At 45.2% G+C, this 25,132-nt stretch overlaps 1 protein-coding gene across 3 annotated transcripts in view; it reads right to left on the bottom strand.

Moving 5' to 3' along the window:
* LOC122806287 (probable E3 ubiquitin-protein ligase makorin-2) overlaps positions 1 to 25,132 on the bottom strand; it is a 981,697-nt gene that overhangs the window by 166,953 nt on the left and 789,612 nt on the right. For 2 of the 3 annotated variants that reach the window (XM_044076578.1, XM_044076579.1), the window contains exon 6: positions 24,632 to 24,742. The exons of the other annotated variant lie outside the window; for it this stretch is intronic. In XM_044076578.1, coding sequence (XP_043932513.1) covers positions 24,632 to 24,742 — 111 coding nt within the window. The remainder of the gene's footprint in view (positions 1 to 24,631; positions 24,743 to 25,132) is intronic. 3 annotated transcript variants of the gene reach the window in all.

The raw sequence follows: 25,132 nt of genomic DNA, 5'->3' as shown, positions 1-25,132 counted from the left end.
GACTAAATAGTCTCTGGGAAGTTCGACAGTCTTCAGTTGTGTGCCCAGATAGCATCCTATGATTATTAGGACTGCTCCAACTGCAGTTTAGCAGTGTTCATAGAGATGGTACAGGGACAGACAAGCAAAGCAAATCTCTGGCTGTTGAGACTCCCTTAGGACAGCCAACGCCCAAGTCTAGATATGTGAAAATGTGAATTCCTTTCAACCTTGTGTGGACTGCAGTGACTTTACTTGCTCTGACACCCAGTGTGATGAAATGTCAGTACTTGAAATTGGTAGCAACCAGTCTGAAGCAGAGATTCCTTCTGGACAATAACAACTTTTATGTGGATCCAAGCATTCTGAAGGTAGACCGAATAACTGGTCCCCTATCCCGGAAAACTAGTACGGCTTGTACTGAATTTTTTTTTTAAACACCAATTTTAGGCTGCTTAAATTCAAAATGGATGTGAAGACTCCTTTGATTTTTTTTTTTGGGGGGGGGGATTTGGAGTAGACTCTGGTCCCTCTCGTCTGATGGGACCGCTTGAAGGTCTCTTGAATGAGTTCAGCAATCTCAGCCCTTTCCTAACATGGTTGTACATCTGGATGGGGGAGGGAATGAAGATTCAGGGCATCTCGAAAAGGGAATTTATGCAGCCCCAGGACATATTCCTCACCCAGTTCTCCAAAGTGAGTGACATCCTTTGGTCCATGCAAAAAGACAGTTAACCCCAGACTACCTTCACAGTTAAGGCAATCAGCCTTTCGAGAAGCTGAAGCTGCTCCCAACTGGAAAGGCTTCAGAATACTTGATTTTGTGGACCATCTCTGCCCCTGTGATGCTTAAAGGGCCTCCTTTGCAACAGCTGTTCCTTCTGAAGAGGGATCAAAGGGAAAGCACTGCAACTTTCTAAACTGGACAGCTTTAGAACCCTTCCAGTCCCTAGAGGACATCTGAGGGATTTCAAAACACTCTTATGGTAGACTGCATCTCCCCTTCCTGTTCACTTTTCAACTTTTCTTTAACTTTGGGTCTAAAAAGGGTGGTCCTCAAACAGCCATCACACCAACTGGTGAATATATAATTAGATTAATATAAAAAATACAAATACAAGGAAATCTCCACAAAAGGCAAACTGGTTTCGGCAAAAGCCTCAGTGCCACATCCAAAGAAGCAAAACAAAGTATTATATATACATAAAAGTATAAGGAACCCCCCCCCCCCTCAATTAAACCCAATTAGAATACATTGTTTAAACCTGGAGAAAACAGCACCCCTAACTTTACAATCCAGGTGCGCTCATTTACAAGAAATCATGCCAGCCAAGCTGCTTACGTTCTTTAAAGCAAATACAATCTATAGCTGTAAATCTAAAAGATGCTGTGAATGCTGCAAAACATGTTCATACAAAGCATTAGATATTCTTATTTCTAATATCACTTAACTGTTCAAAAATAGGTACTTTAAACTGTCTACACATGTGCCCTACAGAAAAAGCAGAAGTACACTGAACCAGATAAATCACCTGTTCGGAAGTACAATTGTTAAAACAATGAATATCAAAATACAAACATTAGATGTACTTGAAGAAAATTTTTCATAACATATTTACAAGCTGCACAACAATGCCCACAGGGAAACAACCCAATAATCGTATTCCTTCCTTAGAAGATTGCCTATTAGCTTAAAGTTTAACAGTTTTAAATGGTTTAAAAAATTCCCAACAGTTTTACCACGTCTGTATGTAAAAGCACATGTGGGCAAAATATTGGTCAGCTTATCAACCAAGTGTCCCTAATGTTTATTGAACAATTCACAAAAAAGATTAGTATTACTACCACAAATAGTAACAAAGCAAATGCATGTCTCATGTTCCTCCTTGGTGGTGTATTCTGATAAAGCACATCTACTCATGGAAAGAGCAAATTTTTGAGCTTAATGTATAGATGCCTTATTATAACACCTAGCTTGGAATATGGCTACAAGTTCCAAAAAGGATGGACCCATCATAATGGGCTTTAAAGTTGTCCCCAAAGTCCCAAACAGAGCCAGTGGTGGCATATTGCTGCTATAACTGCCTGCTGCTTCAGCAATGGTATTATGCAAAAGCCTCATGGAGTGATTAGACATGGTCAACACAGTGGCTACTGGGGATCTGTTTGCCAGTATTAGATGTACCAGGTTTCCTCAGAGTCCATTACCTGCTCTGCCAGGTCTCTGAAACCTAGTCAACTAGTTTAGCACTCAATAGAATGCCCAAGGTGTAAACTCACTTTCCCACATGGTCTGTAGCCTTGGACCTAGTTAGCAGAATCTCTTTGGAAACCTTCCTTCTGAGCAGCTACCCCCCCCCCCCCCCCCCCCACACACACACACACACAATGAAGCCTACCAGAGGAACTTTGATTTGCCATTAGGTGGTCATAACATTTTGCTAGGTTTCCTAACGATACACTCTGCTACATCAGGTTCTTGAGAGGTACTAAAGTACTGCCCAAAAGCTACAGGACCCGGATATCACAAACTTGATAGAAACAACTTGAGGTAATCAGGAACTTTTATTTCACATAGAAAATGAATAAAACAAGCGCTTTCGCTCGGTCAATACAGAGGTTCTTCAGAATACAAAATCCTTTGTGCTTTCATTAGCACTCAGTCATTAAAACAATCACACGACCCTTCTAACTCCCTCCCTGTTAATTCAAACCACACACTCATGTAAAGTGTAAACGTGTGCAATATCTAAAAAAAACCTCGTTAAAATGCATAGAATTGTAAAATTATGCAACCAATCTCCATATACCGTAACAGGTAATACCTTTCTTCTCTAGGTCAAGCTATAACCATCACATAAACATAAAAAATTTAATACATAAATTTAACAAACATTAAAATGGACACTAAAATGGGCAAAACTGCATTTAAATCAACTAATGTGTTACTATTATGATGTTATAAACGAGCCATTCTTAATATTAATATTTTCGTTCAACCCAGGAAGCCTTCCTGAGTCTAACTTAAGCTGCCAATGTAGCGCATGGTATTCAAGCCTGGCTGCCCAGTTACCACCTCTCAAATCTGGTGTCACTTGCTCAAACCATGAACTTTAACTCCATATTTTCACACACCTGTGAATGCCTAAAAAGCATTATTTTCTTTACCTTTAGAATCATAAAGATGCTCAAACTCTTCTCCTTAATTGCCACTCCATTTTACCCACATACAAAATGTAACGATATATACATATTCCTAAATAAACCACCCCTTTAGTTCCACAATTAAAATAATTGGTGGACTTGAATCTGGAGGGAATGAACACTGTATCCTGATTAAACAAAGCTACACGGTTTACAAGAACCACATTTGTGTGTACCTACTTTTGTCCTGCTTGTTCTTAGTCCAATGTCTCCATTTTTCTCACAGTTCCTTCAAATTGGCATCCCTTTTCCTTGCAAAATGGGGGCAAGATACTTCATGTAAAGCTAGTATAGGCCAATGTTTTGAAATAATCTGTTCAATTTTTTTGAGAACTAGTGGAAAAAGTGTAAATAAAATTATACTTTGGATCTAGCTGTTTCAATCCTATTCCTTGGTCAGGAGTGGAAATCCAGTTCCTAACAAAGGGAAATACTTTGAATCCCTATTTTCTGTAACCTCTTGAATCATAAGGTCAATCAAGGTCCTGGGGTAACCCTTTTCTTCAAACAATGCCACAAGGGTGTGCACTTCTCCAAAAAACTTTCAAATGTACTGGACATTCTCTATGCTCTAATAATCTGACCCTTGACTATCCCTTTCTTCACTTAGAAGGGATGTCCACTACCAAAGTGGAGATATGAGTTCGAGAATGTACTTTTCCTGTAACAACTGATTGGAAGCAATGGTTGTCATAATCTTAAGTCACGTCTAAGTAATATAATTTGTCGTGGTCAATGTTATAAGTAAAATTCAGGAAACCAGTGCTGTTAATGTACTTCAAAAACTCATTTAAGTCTTCCTTGGTACCTTTCCACAACAAACAGATGTAGTCAAGGCACCTCATATATAGTGTCCTATAAATTCAGACCATTGACTCTTAAAGACGTATTTCTGCTCCCAATAGTGTAACACACAATTGGCATATAACTAAGCACAAGGGGCCCCCATCGCCACACCTTTCTTTTGGCGATAAAACTCCATTAAAATAAATGAAATTTTCTAGGACAATTTCCATGAATTCTAGAACCAAATTAATAATGATGTTGTCAAGGCCAGATTCAGATACTAAAACTTCCCTGAACCAATCCAATCCTGTCAAATGAGGGATACTAGGAAAGAGTTCAACAATGTCAATAGTGACCACTGAAAGGTGCACATCGAACATCTGTTGGTGGATTCCCTTCAAGAAATCCCACAAATCCTTGCAAATGTGTAATGGAAGATAAAAATTTTTTCATAGTATAGTCTACAAACTTTGCCATGGGTTCAGTAATACTTCCTGCACCAGAAACAAATGGCCTAAATTTAATTGGATCTAGACTTTTGTGGGTCTTGGGGATGCCAAAAATAACTGGGATTCTTGTTTTTTCCACATGTAGATAATTATATAAACGCTTATTAATAGTACCTTGTAGAAGATGGTCGTATAAGTAATAACTTATTTTGGAATGTGCAATATTAATTTCATTTAACGATAACAGTTCGTATGGGTCTGTTTCCTGTAACATTGTGTAAACAAGAGTCATAGTCCAGTCCACCATGTACATCAGCACTACACTTACCCCCTTATAAGGTTTCATTACCCTACACTTTTCTTGTTTCAAATAATCAATTGCATCTCCTTATTACGATTGACAGGGTAGGTATTGTTCTTGCATCGTTCCATGCTCCTAATCTCTTTCTACCAGTTCCTCGAAAACCTTAAGGGAAGGGTGAGTAGGGGGATTGAAAGTACTAGACCTTGTCAATCCTGTGCTGGTTTGGCCCTTGAAAAATATAGCTAAATTCAGTGTAATGAATAGCTATAGATCAATCAATGAATTTGTCATGTTAGAGGGACGAGAGGGAACAAAATGAAATCCCCTACAAAACAAATCAATAGTCTTTAGCGAGTACCAATTTGGTGAAATTAAATATAGTGAAGTTGTCTTCTACAAATCACCTATTTATCACAAGTATGCTGTGATTCTGTGGTAGAAATAAGAAGTTATGTACTCACCATAACGTTCCATCTGAGTAGGTAGCTTCATTTGTCTGCAACCTGTGGGTCTTGGATCCGATATCAGATCCGAGCCGGCAACTTGTTTCAAGCTAATGGATCTGAGCTCCTAGCTCCTCCCCTCACCCATAATCCCCTGCTAACCCTCCATGACCTCAGATCGAGTTTGCCCCTCAATATATACCCAAAACGGGTATCCAACTAAAATAGATCCGAAGGAGGCCAGGGGGAAGGAGGGGGGATGGTTGCAGACAAATGAAGCTACCTACTCAGATGGAACGTTATGGTAAGTACATAACTTCTTAATCTGAAGTAGGGAGTTCATTTGTCAGCAACCTGTGGGACAGAGTCCCCAGCTACCTGAACCTTGGGTGGCCATCATGGAAGGATATTGCGAAGCACCGCAGAGCCAAAGGATGCTCTCCCTCTAGAAATCACGTCCAGTTTGTAGTGGTTAATAAAATTGAGAATGAGGCCCAAGTGGCTGCCGAACAAATATCATCCAATGGGACTCTAGACTTGAAGGCCACAGAAGTAGAGATGGAAGGAGTGGATGTGCGCAAACTCCTTCAGGTGCGGGTCTCCCAGAGGCTTGGTACGCTAATAGGATACATTGAGAAATCCAGCGTGATAGAGATGCTTTTGATATTGCTTTCCCCAAATTAAATTTGGCAAAGGAAATGAACAACTGGTCGGATTGTCTATGACCAGCTGTTCTAGGAGTATAAAAGCGTAGCTGCCTATGAACATCTAATGAGTGCAGCTTGTACTCTCCTTTATTCTGATATTTAGGGAAGAAAACCGGTAAATTTATGGATCGATTTATATTGGTTTCGGATGCTATTTTGGGAAGAGGGATTGATCCTGAGGTACACTCTGTCCGGGTGAAAGATCAAATACGGAAGCTTCACAGAAAGAGCTTGAAGCTCCGAAACTCTTTGCAGAAGTGATGGTTACAAGGAATGCTGTCTTCCAGGACAAGAATTTGAGATCTACTGAAGCAGCTGGTTCAAAAGGTGGAGCAGTCAAGGCTTGAACTAGTGAAAGATCCCACGGTGGTACGGCTTCTTTTATAGGGGGTCTAAGCAAAAAGGTGCCCTTGAGAAAAGTTTTACACAACTTGGCCTACATCAAAGGCCCTGTATCATGTCCCACATGGTAATGTGAGATGGCCGCCAATTGCACTTTGGCAGTTGAGCAACTAGCGCCTTCCTGAAAAAGTTCGGTTAGGAAGTCTAATATGGACGGAAGAGGAGCCGTAAAGGGATCTAGATTATGATGCTCCACCCAGATGGAGAAACGTTTCCATTTACTGCGGTACACTTTTCTGGTGGAGGGCTTACGCGCTGCCACAAGGATGGCTTTGACTGGTGAAGAGATACCAGGAGTCCTAACTAGGAGTGGAACTGGAGCAACCAAGCTGTCAGTTTCAGATTGTCCAGATTTGGGGTCGGTAAGTTCAACGAATGGGAGATTAGATCCGGACTGGGATCCAGAATCCAAGGAGGATTCACTAGGTGAGACCACAGGTAAGGGAACCAAATTTGCTGAGGCCAGAATGGGGCAATGAGGATCATCCTGCTCCCCAACCGCGAGGCTTTCTGCAAGAGTTGCAGCATCAGTGGGGTAGAGGATAGGCATACAGTAGCCCGGGTGGGCCAAGCATGCACCAGAGAGTCTCTTGGAGTTTCCCCTTGAGAGGGAATTACCGCATTTGGTGTTTGAGGGAGAAACAAAAAGATCGCAGCAGGGTTGCCCCCATATTGCGAATATCTGCTTCGCTACTAGTGGGTTGAGAGACCACTTGTACGGGGTAAGAAGGGTGCGACAGTGTCCGCTAGGATGTTGGTCCGCCCCAGAATGTGCGTTGCAATCAGAAAGCGGTTGGTGGAGATCGCCCATTCCCACACTCTAATGGCTTAGTGGCATAGAGGGTAAGATCTGGTTCCCCCGTTTGTTGATGTACCAGACAACCGACATGTCTGACTGAATTGCAATCGTTCCTATGGGGAGGAGATTCTGAAGTGCTTGCAATGCGTACAGCACCGCTCTCATCTCCAGAACATTGATATGCAGGGAGTTCTCTGTATCGTTCCACGTGCCTTGGACCGTCCTGCCTGAATAATGCCCCCCCCACCACCCGAGGCAGGAGGTGTCCGTGGTCACCGTGGCGAGAGGGGGAGAGGTGCAGAAGGGACGGCCCGTATGGAAGCCACCATAATGGAGCCCTCCTGATAACAATGGGGTGAAGAGGAAAGGACAGAAAGGACCATTGCACTAGAAGGGTCCATTGCAGTACCCGCATGTTCAGACGGGTGCATGGAAGGAGCGTTATCGCTGCTGCCATGGAGCCCAGTGCCCTCAGGACCAATTCCGCTGGTGGGGTCTCTGATTGGAGTATAGCCCGCACATGGAGTTGCAAATTCCAAAGTCTGGACGTTAGAAAGGCTCGTAGCTCTCTGGTGTCTATTCTGGCTCCTATGAATTCTATGGCTTGTGTCGGGGCCAGAAGGGATTTGTTGGCATTGATGGTGATGCCTAACTGTGGGGCTAGGCGGAGGAAGAAATCTCTGGCTGAGCAAAGTAGATGCCTTGTTGGGGCGGTCAAAAGCCAGTCGTCCAGGTACGGAAAGACCTGTATTCCATGGAGTCTCAGGTGGGCCGCAATCACTGCTAATACCTTGGTGAACACCCTGGGGGCTGTTATGGGGCCAAAGGGAAGGACCCTAAACTGGTAGTGACTGGCTCCCAGCCTGAAGCGGAGGAACCTCCTGGATCGTCTGTCCATTAGAATGTGGTAGTACGCATCCTTGAGGTCTAGAGCACATCCAATCGTTCTCCCTTAGAAGGGGGAGAACAGATTGAAGATTGACCATTCGGAATTTTTCCTTGGTTACAAACAGGTTCAAGTGGGAAAGGTCTAGAATTGGTCTCAAGTCCCCAGTCTTTTATGGCACCAAAAAGAACCTGGAGTAGAACCCTAATCATAGCTGGTCTTGGGGGACGGGCTGGATGGCTCTTTCTTAGCAGCTGCTGAATTTCTGCGGCCTCCCTCTGATCGGGTGGTATATCGGGGAGGTTCTTGAATTTGGGGACATGAAGTAATGGTATTTTGTACCCTCTGGATATAATTTGAAGCACCCAGCGGTCTGTCGTGATGGACTCCCATGCTGCTAGGTGCTCAGAGAAGCCCCCCCCCCCCCCCCCGACTGCCTCCAGAGTCAAGCAACCCTTCAGGGCTGCTGCGTGGGCCATTCAGAGAAAGGTTCTCTGGACAGTACAGTTTTGTACCTACCATAAATGTAGATGTTCGAAGATCCACATTGCTGCAGTCCTTACACTTGGGTAGTCCGCTGTCCTCGGTCGGCCCGAATATCAAAGTATAAGGCTGACGTCGGTCAGGGCGCATTTGACTGACGTCAGAACGTCAGGGTACAAATGCGCATGACCGACGTCATATCCTCAGTCTTTTCTTGCCCCAGATGTCAGAAGACCCTAAAAATAAAGGTCAAAACCAAAAGACAGCAAACAACCAACCAACCACCCTTGCACTAACTATATGTACAATATATACAATAAACACAAAATGTACAACCCAACCCACACAACCACCTCTAACTACAGAGGGGAAGGAGGGAGGGTAAATTGGACTGCAGCAATGTGGATCTTCGAACATCTACATTTATGGTAGGTACAAAACTGTACTATGTTCTTCATCTCACATTGCTGCAGTCCTTACACTTGGGTAGAATCCCAAAGCAGAGGAAAGGGTGGATGGCTAACTACAAGGAAGCAGGAGCTGCTAAAATGCCCTGCAAAACAGCAGTGGCAAAACCAGCCCTGGACTTAGAGTAAAGTGGCAGGTGATAATGTTTAGAGAAAGTATGCACAGAACTCCAAGTAGCTGCCTCCAAAATATCCTTGGTTGCCACTCCCCTCAAAAAAGCTGTGGAAGTGGCAGTAGCCCTAGTGGAATGAGGCCTAATCCCAGCTGGAATCTCCTTGCCATGATGGGAATAACAGAAAGCAATGCAAAACCCAATCCACTTAGAAATAGTTTGTTTTGATACAGGCTTGCCCTGAGAACTCAAAGCAAAAGAAACAAACAACTGCTGAGACTGCCTGAAACCTTTAGTTCTGTCCAAATAATAACGCAACTGCCTGTGGACATCTAAAGTGTGCAAAATCTTTTCCCCTTTATTTTGGGGATTTGCATAAAAAGTAGGCAAATGAATAGTTTGGTTTAAAGCCACACTAGAAACCACCTTAGGCATAAAGGAAGGATTAGTACGTAATGATACCCTATCCTTATGGAAAATCAAGAAAGGCTCAACCGCCATAAGGGCCTGTAATTCAGAAACCCTTCTTGCAGAGGTAATGGCCAACAAAAAAGCAGTCTTCCATGATAAATATTTCAACTCAGCAGTAGCTGCAGGCTCAAAAGGTTGTAGAGTGAGTTTCTCCAACAGAAAATTGAGATCCCAAGCAGGAGTAGGAGCTCTTCGTGGGGGTCTTATATTCTTTGCCCCTCTAAGAAATTGCTTGAACAAAGGATGGGAAAACAATGGTGGGTTGCAATCATAGTGAGCTGAAATTGCTGCAGCATGAACTTTAATAGAAGAGAAAGACAAACCTTTGTCTAGCAACTCAGTAAGATATTGAAGAGCCACACACAAATTAGGCTCAGAAACATCAAAATCTTTTGCTGCACTCCAAAACAAAAACCTCTTCCATTTGTCTGCGTACACTTTCCTTGTACTAGGCCTCCTAGCTTCCAAAATAACATTTAAAACTTGCTGAGGAAGTGGAGGCCCACTATGGTTCAAAACAGAATATGCCAGGCTGTTAGGTGCAGAGAGTGAAGCTTGACATTTAGCAAATGGCTGTCCTCCTGCGACAACAAGTGTGGAATCGAAGGCAAAGGCCATGGAGGCTTCCGTACCAGACTTCTCAGTAACTGGTACCAGTGTTGTCGAGGCCAATCCGGAGCTATCAAAATCATCCTTGGCTTGTCCCGTCTGACCTTTAGAAGTACCTTTAGGAGGAGAGGCAGAGGTGGAAAGGCATACACATGAAGATTGCTCCAATTGAAAGAAAGAGCATCCACTCTCCAAGCTGTGGGATGAAACCTTTTTGTGCAAAACCTTGGCAGCTGATGGTTTAGTGGAGAAGCGAACAGATCTATGTCTTGAGTTCCCCATGACACTGTCAATTTCTGAAATACATGAGGATCCAATTTCCACTCGTGGGGATCCATAATTCGTCTGCTCAACACATCTGCTAAGGAGTTCTGTGCTCCTGGCAGAAACCTTGCCTGAAGATTGAGCTGTAAACTGAGAGCAGTCACCCACAAAATCATCGCTTGCCTGCATAGAGGATAAGAATGTGTTCCCCCCTTGCTTGTTGATGTACCACATGGCAGTTGTGTTGTCTGTTAGAATCAACACCTGTCCTGGAAGAAGTAATTCCTTGAAAGCAATTAATGCAAACTGGACTGCTAACATCTCCTTCATGTTGATATGTAGATGTTGTAGTCTGACAGGCCACTTGTTTTGTATCCACTTTCCATTTAGATGAGCTCCCCAAGCTTTGTCTGAGGCATCTGTCGTTAAAATCTGACTCGCCTCTGGCCGGGTCACAGAGAGTCCCTTGTTTAGGTGACATTCCTGAGCCCACCACAAAAATTCCTTTTGAAGGCAAGGTATTATTGGAATGACAGTGTCCAGATCCTGGCAGTGCTGTGTCCATACATTTTTGAGATACCACTGTAGCTTCCTCATATGCAGTTTGGCATTGGGAAGTACCAGAATACAAGATGCCATGAACCCTAAGGCTTGAAGGACTGTCCTTGCAGTCAGCCCAGACTTATGAGATAGTTGATGGAAGTAAAGGGATAGACTTTTGTTTGTCCGGGGTTAAAAAGGCCATCTGGGATGCTGTATTCAGTCTCACACCCAGAAAGCACATGTCTTGAGAGGGTACTAGACTGGACTTTATTTCGTTCACAGAATACCCTAGGCATCTTAGCACTGCTATCACATAATCCAAATGATGAAGCTCTTCTCTTCCCTGAGCCAGAATTAGGCAGTCGTCCAAATAAGGATAGATCTGTATTCCTTTTAGCCTGAAGAAAGCTATCACTGGAGCCAGAACTTTCGTGAACACTCTGGGCGCAGTAGGTAAGCCAAAGGGCAATGCAGAGAACTGATAGTGAGAAGTCCCAGCTCGAAAACGCAGATACTTTCTGCAACTTAGTCTGATAGGAACATGAAGGTAAGCCTCCTTGAGATCCAAAGTTACCATCCAATGATCTTTGCCCAGCAGGGGTAAAAGCTGCTGCAACGTCAACATTTTGAACTTGGGAATGTCCAGATAAGTGTTGAGGATAGATAAATCCAAAATTGGTCTCCACGTGTTCCCCTTCTTTGGTACTAGGAACAGGCGAGAATAAAATCCTAGGCCCACTTCTGGCAGAGGGACCGGCTGTATGGCCCCTAGTCGGAGCAACAGAGAAACCTGTTTGTGAGCCTCTATTCTTTGTTGAGGAGGAACGTCTGGCATGCCTTTGAAAGGAGGCAAGGTATGGAAATAAAACCTGTAGCCGTGGTGTACGATATCCAATACCCATCTGTCCTGGGTAATTAAACTCCAATTCTCTTTGAAAAGTGCCAACCTTCCCCCCAAAGGTGCTGCCAGACGAGCAGGCTCTGGCAGCTGAAAAGGTAGGTCATTGGGTCTGCTTACGAAAGGACTGACCCCTGCCCTCACCGAAGCCTGTGCAGGAGAACTCCCTGTTCTAGGCCTGAAAGAGCCCTGAGCTCTGCCCTTACCACGTCTAGATCTACCCCTAGACTGTGAATCATAAGAAGGATACGTCTACCCTTTAGTAGGCCAATTTCTACTAAACTTTGGAGGCTGGACCTGCAAAAAATCTTTAACAGTCTGCATAGACTTAGCCTTGTCTTCCATTTTCTTTAAAACTGTCTCAACAGGAGGACCAAACAACACGTCAGATTGTAAAGGAGCATCTAAAATCCTTGATTTAACATGTTCAGACAAATTCTGATCCCTCAGCCAGGCGTGCCTGCGAAGAACTGACCCAGTGGCAGCCCCCCTAGACGAGGCCTGTACAGCATCAAAACCACATTGCAAAGAATGCTTACCCACCTGTTCAGAAACATGCACTAAATCTTGCAACTCCTTACAATCAATACCTACTGCCAGAGCATCAACCTTAGATTTCAATTGTGAAAGGAGATAATTTTGGTATTTCAACATGTGAAACTGGCAATTCAGAGCCCTCATAGCAAGAGTGGAAGAAGTATAGACTTTCTTGCCCCATCTATCCAAGGCCCTAGCCTCCTTGTCTGCAGGAACCGGATTCTTAACAGAAGCCTTAATACCTTTAGGCCCATGGCTAACAGTTTCTGGGTCTGCCCTAGGACTCTTAAAAAGATACTTATGAGCTTCAGGCACCCTGTAATACCTATCCGGCTTAACAGGAGCAGGAGGCAAAGAATCAGGATTAAGAGAAGCTTCCGTAAAAACATCTTCCACTACATCCAAAACAGGAGGTATAGCCAAAGGCCTATGCTGGGGTAACAACAGAAATTCCCTAAGCCTTTTCCTGGAATCAGAGAAGTCCTGACCTTCCCACTTAAAATGCTCCCTCATGGAATGAAGAGTTTCTGAAAAAGAAAAATCCTCCGGAGGAGTAGCAGAAGGAGTAGAATCATCCACATCAGAATCAGAATAAGGAGAGTACTCCTGCAAGTCTTCAGCTGAAGACTCAAACATCTGAAGACTGCTCAAAACCCCCCAGCTCAGGCTCCACCCTAGGCCTCTTATCAGGAGGGGGCATAGAACCCCTAATCAAAGTAATCAAATCTTCTGCCATTTTAAGCATATGCTTCTTGGGCACAGTACCTGAAGAGCTAGGGGTAACACTAACTGAAGCTAAACCTGGCCTGCCCCTGGGGGAAGCCTTTGAAACAGAAGGAGAGGGCCTAGCCACCTTAGGAAGGGAGGGGAGTATAGTAACATGAGAAGCCCCCTCAGCCTGACTAGTCTCCTGAGAGGCCACATCCTGTAATAAGGTCTCCCCCTGGGAACACAAAGAAACCTCCGGTGGAGCCACCGGCTCCACCGACACCTCTAAAGAAACGGCGTCTGGTACAGACGGTTCTTCTAGCCTAGGCTTAACTGCCTTGTCCTTGCGCTTCTTTGAAGAAGCGGGCGTCGGAGCATCCGACGGCATTTTATAGTTACACCGCTTCCCAAAGACTAACCTCGCACAATCCAACCTTCTCTTTATAGTGCGTTTATTAAATCTAGCACAAGAGCAACAGCCAACAACGTCGTGCTCAGGCCCTAAGCAAGGAATACACAAAGTATGATAATCTTTATGCGGTATCTGTTTCCCACAAGAAATGCAATTATTAACTTTTTCTGACATCCGGTAAATGACTGAAGCAAGAAAAAACGGAAATATTCCCCAACGGGGTACTTAGCCAACTTTGAACTCGGTCTGAAACTTCTAAATCGAAAAATCTCAGAACGCCAACCGGCACTTGCAATACTGCTTCTGCATTGGACCATGCGGCAAAAAAGACTAAGGATATGACGTCGGTCATGCGCATTTGTACCCTGACGTTCTGACGTCAGTCAAATGCGCCCTGACCGACGTCAGCCTTATACTTTGATATTCGGGCCGACCGAGGACAGCGGACTACAGAAGTGTAAGGACTGCAGCAATGTGAGATGAAGAACATCCAAAGTTTCTCGGAGCCCCTCTGCCCCTGGGGCTGCGTCCTCCCTGTCCTCCTCTGCCACGGAAGGACTAGTTGTCCGGAGCGGGTTGGGAATGTTGCGATTTCCGGAACCACATCTTCTGACCCTTTTGGTTCTTCGAAAAGGACCGCTGGGGAGCAGAGAAACGGACTCAGACGGCAGACGTCTTCCCGTCCTTCTCGCTCTGGACAAGTGTCTCGCGAACCGTTTTGCCAAACAGGGCAGAACCATCGAAAGGGGAGTTCACAAAAGACGCTTTAAAGAGCTCCGCAAAGTCACAATGACGGAGCCAGGCCTGACGTCTCATGACTAGGCCTGCTCCACTAGCCCTAGCAGGCTCCCTCGGTGGTGTGGGACAATAGCTGCATAGAGTTAAGCTAAGCGGTCCATCGAGCGGGACTCCTTGCTCGGAGGATGGACTGATGGGCTCTCCTGAGCTAGTTCCCTCTTCGTGGCTGCCGCCATCAACATGGCATCTACGGGGGGGGGGGGGGGAACCCTTGCTCCTGTGCGACCGGTCTGAGAGGGGACTTAATATTCTGTCCGGGTGTTTTGGTATTGGCTCCACGGTGTCCGGATCCTTCCACGCCCTGGTGTTAAGGGCCACCAAGGGGTCGGCCGGAGGAGACACCCAAGAGGTTGACGGGCCTGCTTCGAATGCCTCCAGAAACACTGACTCGTCGGAAGACTTGTGGGCAGACCACCCACCTCCGATACTCAGCATCTCCATGATGTCTCCAAGAGAGACATCCTCAGGGGGTGATCTTGGGGAGCCTTCCCCTTCCTCCAAGTCCGTGTCCTCAGTTAAGGACTCAGGGGAGCCCACGTGCCTCCTCTTGCACTTATGCTTGCGGGACACTTCCTCGGGGGGGGGGGGGGGCCTCGCCAGCAACATACTGTTCCAATGGAACCATCTGGGACATTGAAGCAGGCTGTCCCTTTGGCTGGGTGATAGAAGCCTGGCCCAGCAGAGAGGGAGTGCAGGGTGGAGCAGAGACAAGGGCTGGGGATCCGGATGCTCTCAACAGAACCCTCTCCACTACATCGAAAGCCGAGGGGGAACCACTCTCTCTGGGCTCAGAGTCTGCTCCCACTCGGATCCGATGAAGGGATCGGAACCGGCACAGAGACCATCGGATCCGAAGGACCAGTGCGCTCCGACCTGGATGGAGCCTAAGGGACACTGAATCCCTCGGATCCGAAGCTCGGGCCACGGCTCAGAGGTCGGATCCGACAGGCTCGAGGGCAGGGTCGGATCCTAAGTACAAAGTACTGTTGGTGCCGACCCACCCCTGGCTCCAATGCTGCTCAGCTCCGAACGCTCAGAGCCCGGATAGCGGGTCAGAGAAGGAGCAATAGGATGGAAAAAAGGTGTCGGGCTCCCCCCCGAAGGGGGGGAGGCAAGAGCACTCCCATCTGCAGCTGGGCCTGGATGAACCTTCGCATCATCCGGTCCAAGTCTGCATCGGACATACTAAAAGTCGATCTCGAAGAGGTCACTGAGGCAGGCCTGGAATGCCGCCTCGATGGAGATCAGGCCTCCTCCTCCTCGGGCCCTGGGGAGAAACAAAGGGATCGGAGCAGAGGAGGAGGAGACCTAGAAGCAGTGGAGGGAGAAGCCCGCTTAGCTGGCGGGGCCAAAGCGGAGGCCTCAGCCCGCCGCTTGTGGTGCTTCTCCCATTTCTCCCTCCTGGCCTCCCTGTCCTCTGGCACTTTAGTGGGAGTTTGAGTCCCGGCTGAAGGAAGGGGGGCAGGAATGGCAGCAACCACAGCCTGTGGTAGAGCCACGATAGCAGCGGAGGCCGGAGCCAAGTCCGGGGGTAAAAGTCCCGCCAAGACCAGCTTCGACCTCCGCTCTTTCAGTGCCCTGGGGTTGAACGCTGCACAAATGGTACAGCCTGAGGTGAGGTGTTCAACCCCAAGGCACCGAACGCACCGAGTGTGGACATCAGCTGGGGAGAGCTTATGGCCACACTCGGTACATTTAGAAAAAATGGCTTTTGGGGCCTCAGCCATACTTAAAAGAAAAGGTAGTGTTACACAAACACAGGACCCAAAACACAACACACACTCACTAACGACCAGCGAAGGGAGGGAAAAAACTAATTAAAAGAAAAATATTTTTACACTACAGGGAACCTAACACTTACACACTTTATATTTTTGTAAAAAAAGAATAAAGTTGACAGAAAACACACAACTGACAATGACTAGTCGAGCTCAAAGGAATCCAGCTATCCACAAGCGTGGCAAACTAGATCTGAGGTCATGGAGGGTTAGCAGGGGATTATGGGTGAGGGGAGGAGCTAGGAGCTTGGATCCATTAGCTTGAAACAAGTTGCCAGCTTGGATCCGATAACGGATCCAAGACCCACAGGTTGCTGACAAATGAACTCAGATTCAATGTTTCCACAGATTCTAATTCGGGGGGTGGTTCCAGCCTTTGTGTTTGTATCTCATCCCCCTCCCCCCTCTGGTGCGGGGGATGCTGAAAATCATGGAAAGACTGCTTCCTTCCCTTTTCGGCTATTCTTTCACTTCTTCTAAGGGGCTCAGTCCCAGGTCTAGAATAATTACCATTACCTATTTATCTCATTCACCCTATCTACAAAAACAGGGTCAGCACTGTTCTTCCATCCCCCACTTCTGGGGGCAGGGTAAGCTATCCCCTCTCGATATTCAAAGAGGTCTCTTTCTAACTTCCTGATTTTTCTGTTCAGTATTTTAATACAATATTGATCCACTCCATGAAATACATTGTCGTAATTTATCTTAACACTAATAAAATTATCATTAGTTACATTGTGATTCAAGGCATTCAACTCTTAGGTTCATAGGTTCGTACTAGGCTATCTGCCCTAGGGCATTTATAAGCCTAGCCAGAGTGTGTGTGGCTTTCACCACCCCTTAGGATGAGAATACTACGCCCTTTTAGGGTTTAGTTTACTGTGCCTCTGTCTAGTAGTGACATACAGATGACCCCCGGGGTAAACCTACGATCTCCCATCCACTCGTCGAGATTTCTCTTGAACAGAGTCAGTGAGGGGCTCTGCCTAACATGGACTGGGATTCTGTACCAGAGTGTAGGGAGCCTTTGGGTTATGAATCTGTCCCTTCAGCACGTCCTATTTATTTCTGTGTTGGTCTCTCTTGTTCACGTGGCTCTGATGGATTTGGATTTTCTGAGGTAGAGCATTGTCCATTAATTCCGGATTGGACATGGCCTTGTACGTCAGGCACAGATCACCTCTGAGTAGGTGGTATGCGACTGAATAGAGCTGGAGTTTTTTCAGTCGGGCAGCATATGACATATGTTTAAGACCCTTTATCCTCTTGGTGAGGAACTTTTGGGGTCTTTCCAACTGCTGCAGGTGTTGGGTGAGATTCATCCCAAATGGGGCATTGTACTCAATCATTGGCCTGATAAGAGAAGAGTACAGGGGCACAATGACCTCTCTTGATCTAGATGTGAAACCCTTCATAAGGTGGGCAATATAGAAGGTCTTCCTAACCACTTTGGCAATGTGAGTGTCAAATGAGAGATTACTGTCAACCTGGGTCACTAGGTCCCCGATTACCTCTTCCGTACTTAATGGATTACCACCTATGTGGTAATTTGTCAGTACCTTGTTTTTCCCAAAGGGTATGACTATACATATTTTGGCGTTCAGCTTAAGGCCATGGCTCTGGCACCAATTATCCGTTTCTATGAGGCCTCTCTGAAGGATGGTTGTCTCTGCTGGAGTATCAATTATGGCGCCCAGTTTGCAGTCATCTGCGAACTGTCAGCCACAATCCTCTTATGTTTGCCTGTACCTCGGAAAAATAAATGCCGAACAAGAGGGGTCCCAGGACTGAGCCCTGTGGGACACCGCTTGTGACTGGCTTAAAGTCTGACAGCTCCAGCAACTCTGACCCAACTCTGACCCTGTGGGTTCTGTCCTTGAGCTAGTTTGCAACCCATCTTGTGACATATGGGTTTACATTTAAGCTGGTGAGTTTGTCTATGATACCTGAGTGGGGTATTGTGTCAAAGGCTTTTGCAAGGTCAAGGTAGGCTGTGTGAACTGCCTTACCCTCATCAATGGCCTTAGTGAAGGTTTCAAAAAAGTCGACCAAGTTCAAAAGGCAGGATCTGCCCTTGACAAAGCCAAATTGGGTAGGATCCAATGTCTGTAGGTCCCCAATGTCTTTATGAGTTCCATAATGATCCTCTCCATAGCTTTGCAGACCAGGCTCATCAAGCTTATGGGGCAGTAATTTCCAGGGTCCGTAGAAGCACCGCCTTTGTGAAGTGGGACCACTGTTGCCGTACGCCACTCTTTGGGTACGTATCCTGTAGTAAGGCTAAGATTAAACAGCAGCCTTATGTGTGGGTTTAGTTCCTCTTGGAGTTCATGTAGCACACAGCCCGGGACACCATCAGGTCCCATTGATGCTGTGTTTTTAGCTTTAGAGAGGGCGGCTATCACCTGGGCATCTGAGATGTTAAGGAGGCTACACTCTGCTGGGATAGCTATTTCTCCTTTTGGGGGGGGGGGGGGATTTGCACTGAACCTGTCTGCCAGAATGTTGGCAATGTCAGTGGGTTCAGTGTATTTTGTCATTTTGGACCAACTCTGAGCATATCTGGGAGTTTCCACCCAGGTTTCTAACATAGCTAAAGAAGGCCTTGTGATTGTCTTGTGTCTTTTGCGATTTTTCTCTCAAAGTTGGCCTTGGATGACTTTGAGTGATCGTAGTTTTTTGCTAGTACTGATCAGAGATGCCTTCCCTTTTAGGGATTTTGCTCTTTCATGTAGCAGCTTCCTCCTCCTGTAAAGTGTGTTTATGGCTGGGGTCCACCAGACCGGGTGCCTGCCTTTGGGGGAATGGGTCTTGGTTTTATTTGGGATTGCATGAAACATGCATTCTTGAAGGTGCCCATAGAAGGCATTTGCAAAGGATTCAGCAGTGTGGGTTGTGGTTTCCACTGGCCCAGGGTCCTTGAAGGATACCACTTCAGTCTTTAAGTGTGAAGTTTGCTTTTGAGAAGTTCTTCACTGTGGTCTTTTGTGCAGGGGGTGGGGGTGGGGGGCGGGATGTGGATTTCCAGTGAGATTAATTTATGGTCTGATCTTACCAAAGAGGGATATACTTCCGGTGTGGAGCATTTTGTCCCCATGTTTGTGATTATCAGGTCTAGTATATTGTCTCCTCTTGTGGGAATGGTGACTAGTTGTTCCATTGCATTTGAGTTTATGAATTCTAGGAACCTTTGGGCTAGGGTGTTGGGGCTTGTGTAATGTTCCCAGTCTATGTTTGGGAAGTTGAAGTCTCCCAAAATGATGGTATTTGGAGAGACATTCATACTCTCCAGTGTCTTCAGGAAGGCTGCGTGGTGTTCCCGAGTTTGAGAGGGTGGTCTGTAGCATGTTACAAACTGTAAGGCAGTTTTGCCTATGGTTAGTTGCACCTGGATAGTCTCCGATGCTTCGTGCGTTGCCACTAACCTGGAGGTGTGGGTATCTGATGAAAATGGATACTCCCCCTCCTTTTGTGGTTCTGTCCAACTTTTGGGGCCGGAACGCATGATACGAGGTAAAACCTGATAGTGCTGGGGTACTCTCAGGAGCCTTGAACCAGGTTTCAGTCACTGCACAGACATCAATGTTCTCCATACTGAGGAGGGCTTCGAGGGCGTGCATCTTGAGGTTTAAACTTCTGGCATTCAGCAGCATTACCCTTATTTTTTTTCCACTTGTGTTTTCTAGGGAGGTAGGTTTGTCATTTGAGCCTTGCCTAAAAAAGGCACTATGGGGGTGGCAAGAGCCTTGGCCAATATCCGGAAGCCCAGGGGTGACAGATGCAAGCCATCCCTCATGGCAGCGTGGCTTGTCAAGCATGTCATCCCAAGCAGACAGACATTGGATCCCCTTAGAATGACACCAGTAATTAAGCCAATTGTTAAAACTGATAATTTTGTCTTTGTACTGTGGCATCATTCTTGGTGAGGGTAAGATGCTGCTCAGGGTCAGGGCCATACCGGCCTGGGCTACATAATCAGAGAGCTCCTCTGTCTCTTTTCATGTAGTCCAGGGAGGTACGTCTCAGGTCATTCACACCGGCATGTACAATGACTGAGTCATAGTTGTACTTGCTGTGGAGTGACCCGAGTGCTTGTGTTATGTGGCGGATTCTAGCTCCCGACAGGCAGCTTACTGTGACCTTTTCCTTGTTCAGTCTGGTGAGCGGGACGTCAGTGTGTCTGACTATGGAGTCACCTATTACAAGTGTGTCTGGCATGTTGTTTGGCCTTAAGGGGTGTGACTGTTTAGCACACTGACTGAACTATGTACTGCATGTGATATGTCTTGAGGTGGTGGTTGCTTGGGTGTCTGCTTTGGAGGCCTCTGTTCTGGTAGATTTTTAATCCGCGCCTCAGAGTATGTTTTTGTGTGTTTATGTGTTTGGTTTGCAGTTGTGATAGTTCTATGCGAGACTGGGTTTGTGGTGTGCGTGGTTACCTTCTCCTCCTGACTGGTCTTGCCAGTACTGAATTGAGAGAGCTCAGCCTCCAGTTTGGCTATATGGTTGCATCTCTCGCATATATTTGTATTTGTTGGGAGGAGGAGAGGGTTGTCTGTGTACATGAGGCAATTGTAACATTGCCTCAAGATTCCCAGATTCACCAGCTGAACAGGAGAGGACGCTAGCAACTGACCCTTCGACATGCTAGAAATAGTGAAAAAGATTGCTGTGTAACAGTCAGAAAGGACCTATAGGGAAATGGGTACTCAACAGAATTTAGGTGAATGAAGTACTTTCTTTTGTTTAAGAGTGCTTTACCTGTGTAAAAAATGCTTTAGGAGCAAGTGCTGAGCTTTTCAGATAGAGTATAGGCTGTTTAGATTGCAAGTAGAACAGTTCTAAGGGAAAAATTGAAGAGCAGACTTGGCTGAGCCAGAAAAAGTTTAACCAAGTTTAACCTTGTTTAACTGGCGCTGCGCTATGCGCATAACCGCGCAAAGCCGTGCAAACGTGGATTTTAAGCAGTGAACTACAAAAGAGCTAGGAATGGTCAAAAACAACCAATTACTACAGCTTCTTGTGCTGAGGTCACTTCCCCCAAGGACAGGTAGGCTGCTCAAGGCTCCCCACTCCCACTGGTGAGCAAAGAAACTTCCTTCTATCCAAGTAAGGTAATGGACAACACAGGAACTACACCACAGCCCAGAATACAGCAATGCCTGTATACTGGTCTAAACTAGTAGAGAAATATCAGCTTTGGTCTCGTATTCAGCAATCATTAACTTAAGCATTTCTATTCCAGCTTTGTTAAAGATCTCACACAATTGGTCATAAAAAGCAGTCCCTGGTTGTGCACGGTTAGGGAACTTATATAATCGAAGCCCCTTAGGGTCTCGATTGACTTGTACGCATACTTTAAGATAATCTCTCTCAAGCTGATTACTCCTGAACGCGTACAATTTGTCCCTAAAACCATTAAAATTGTCCTGTTGAAACCAGTGTTTACAGTACCTTGATTGAAATGGAACTGTTTACCAGTCCAAGCGCCAAAATTAAATTCTTTATGGTTGTCTTCTGTTCTGGTTCTATTAAGTCGAACCAGTTCTTGAGTGCGGTACAGAAGTCTGGCCATTACTCTGTAGGATGTGTTACCAGGAAGCTCATCATCCACGCTATTACTAGTGTTCGGCGCAGAAGGTGTGACCAGTTTTCCTTTGTTGGTCTGTGAGCTGCAATTGGTTGCCAGGCAACCCTGTAGTCAATTCCGTGCTTCGTTCACAAATGTTGTTGGAAAGCTGCGTTACAAGGGCCAAAACTTGTTTAAATTCGCCCCGAGTTACGGGAGCGTTGTCAGAGTCATCCTTGATAAGTGTTTGGGGTTTCCAAAAAACTCCCAGAATCCATTCCTGCTGCCATGGGTTCAAAACAAGCCACAGAACAGTGAAAAAAAACGAACTAATCAAAGTACTGCCCAATAGCTACAGGACCCGGATATCACGAACTTGATAAAAACAACTTGAAGTAATCAGGAACTTTTATTTCACATAGAAAATAATGAATAAAACAAGCGCTTTCGCTTGGTCAATACAGAGCTTCTTCAGAATACAAAATCCTTTGTGCTTTCATTAAAACCACACACTGTCATGTAAAGTGTAAACATGTGCAATATCTAAAAAGTATTGCACACGTTTACACTTTACATGACTGTGGTTTTAATTAACAGGGAGGGAGTTAGAAGGGTCATGTGATTGTTTTAATGACTATTTAATGAGTGCTAATGAAAGCACAAAGGATTTTGCATTCTGAAGAAGCTCGGTATTGACAGTGAAAGCGCTTGTTTTATTCATTATTTTCTATGTGAAATAAAAGTTCCCGATTACTTCAAGTTGTTTTTATCAAGTTCGTGATATCCGGGTCCTGTAGCTATTGGGCAGTACTTTGATTCTTGGTTCGTTTTTTTCATGGTTCTGTTTGAGAGGTACTCCTCTCCCAAAATTATGTCAGCAGGAGGGACCACCCAGGAGGTAAAGGCAAATCTAAACGCTTCAAGAAAAACATCTAAAGATGAGAGCAGTAGGCCATGTACATCCAGTCTCATTAATTCTTGTATCCTCATTAAATCCGGTGCCCACTGAAGGGGACTGTGGAACCTTTCCCTTCAGGGACTGTGTGGAAACTCTTCACTGAAGTTTTTATTTGGTGTCAGACTCGAGGGAAGTCTAACTTTTTTTACATGTGTTTGTGAGATAGTCTGGGAGGGACTGGTTTGAAGCCTCTGAAGAATAGCATCCCTGCTGGTGAGATGTCTTGAGGCATTCAGATCTGCTCTGTCCTCTGGATCAATGCCAAGGGCTGAAGGCCACAGACCAAATGGTGTTAAAGGGGAAGGATAAAGCTAGTGGAGCATCTCCTGTGCACACTGATGGGTGGACAATGATCTTGCTAGTGAGAAGTCTTGAGACACAGAAACCTGCTCTGTCCTTGGGATCACTGTAGCGGGCTCAAACAAAGCTAGTGGACAGTCTCCTGCTTGTGAAGATGGGTGGGTAGATATCGTCTCAAAAAAACTGTACAGAAGTAGAAATCAGTCAATGCTGAAGATGCTCATCTTTGCACAACCTCAGTCCCTACAGTCCAAATGGCTTCAGAGAATGGTGCCAAGCCCAACAGCAATTCAGAAAAGGGCAACAGACATGGCACTAAAAATAGAGTTAAGGGTCCAGCACAGATTATCTGACAGGTAATTAGTAGAATGAGTCAGATGCTTGGCTGTCAAGACGGGATTAGATACAGCTAGTGTTGGAGGATACAACAGGATAGTCAACAGTTCCAACACCTGTCACCAACACATGTGCCAAGGAAGGAAAGTCGTGCAGAAGGGCCAACCCAATCCACCCTAGACATACAGGAAAATGGATGAGCAGACATACAATCCCAATTTTAGTTAAGGGAAGGACTACCAACAGACCTTGCAGCCCCTAAGGGAAGACATGGAGGTGAGATGGGACCCAACATACTTGGTTCCTGCTCTGAAGAATTACCCCCCCCCCCCCCCAAGTCAGAGCGAAGAAAAAGACAGGGAAGGCTTTTTTTTTTTATTTTGAAACAGTACACAGAAAAGGGAAGAGTAACTAAACTTTAGTGAGGAAAAATCTATATTTGGCAAGACAAGTGTTTCTAGTTGTGTGAGCAGCATAGTAATATCTAAGAGATACAGGGGGGACAAGGGCATCATGGGAGCAGGGAAAGAGCTCAAGCATTTCAGGGCAGCTTCAATTTCTGAGTTGGATGAACCAGATTTTATATGTATAACACTGAATTATATATTTATATAAATGAAAATAAATCCTATTGACATTGTATTGCAAATATTACACATCACTTATCTTCTACAGTCACTGCCAGTCAACCATTACATAACTCATTCAATTCCTGCCTTCCCTTAAACTTCATTCCTCTTCTAAAACATTCTGTATGTATTGAATCTACAATTCCCATTTTCTTCTATGGGAATTTTCTCCTACCCATTTCTAAAGACCCCACCACTTCCACTTACCTATAAACTAGATTCACTGCTTCTAGCATGGTTAGTTTAGACCAATTTCAAATTTCTAGCATTTTTGTCAGTCACCATGACTAAACTCAGCAAAGGCTTACTGTGTCTAAGCAATTCTGATTGTATATCCCAACTCAAACTTCCTTAGTTACGCCCACTAAATAACTATTTATCCTACTTGTCAGAGTGAATGGACAGGCTGATGTAAAGTCTACCAATTAAACTATGCTGAGTGCCCAAAAATGCTATTCTTCCTGAAGCATTGCAAGAACTTCAAACTTGCCTACACATTTAAAGGACACCAAGCACCACTTCTACTACACTGTAAAAATCTCAGAAGAAAGAAATCAAAATTAGTCACTTGGAAGAAGCTAGATGGCCCCGACTGCATGCCCACGAGTGATCACTTGGCAACCTGCAAAGGAAAATGGTGTGTTCGCCCTGACAGATACTAAAAGAATGAGCCACAATGAAAAAGCAACAAAGTGGATAGGAACTTTAAGACGCAAGCTAAGTGGTCACATGCTTATAGAAATTGTAAATCAACAGAATAAAACTCCCACAGAATGGGCAACATTTAAATCCTACTTGCCTAGTCTTTTCTTTGAAGTTTTGAATCAACTGCAGCTTCTCATTCTCTTCAGAAACCCACTGTTTATTTGGGATATAGTAGCTTGATTTAACACGACATTCCGGACAAGACCTACACAATGCAAAAAAAAGTGTGCACTGCTGTAAAAATTTGCAGTCTTGTACAAAATACAATCCTTTATACATTTGAAGTGAGACAGTATTGTAACAACTAACGTAGCACCAAACTGAGGAAAGCATTGGCTTGAAAAGTTCAACCATATGTCTACTACACTTGCATAGTACAGCTGTGCAAGAACTTACCAGAACAGTAAATGTCCTACTGATCACTGCTGTACTATCCCCATTAACGGTAACCTGATGTCCATCTGGGGTACCCAAACTAAACCTTCTTAATGCTCGGCACTGTCCAGCATATGACATCAGCCTGCAGGCATTGGGCTACATAAGCAGACGTATGGGCATAAGATACTCAATGACTACCTACCCTCAAGGGAGTACC

The sequence above is a fragment of the Protopterus annectens genome, chromosome 7.part0 (assembly GCF_019279795.1).
Source record: "Protopterus annectens isolate FY-2018-M chromosome 7.part0, PAN1.0, whole genome shotgun sequence".
Taxonomy (NCBI): domain Eukaryota; kingdom Metazoa; phylum Chordata; order Ceratodontiformes; family Protopteridae; genus Protopterus; species Protopterus annectens.
This window is presented reverse-complemented; position numbering and strand designations above follow the sequence as displayed.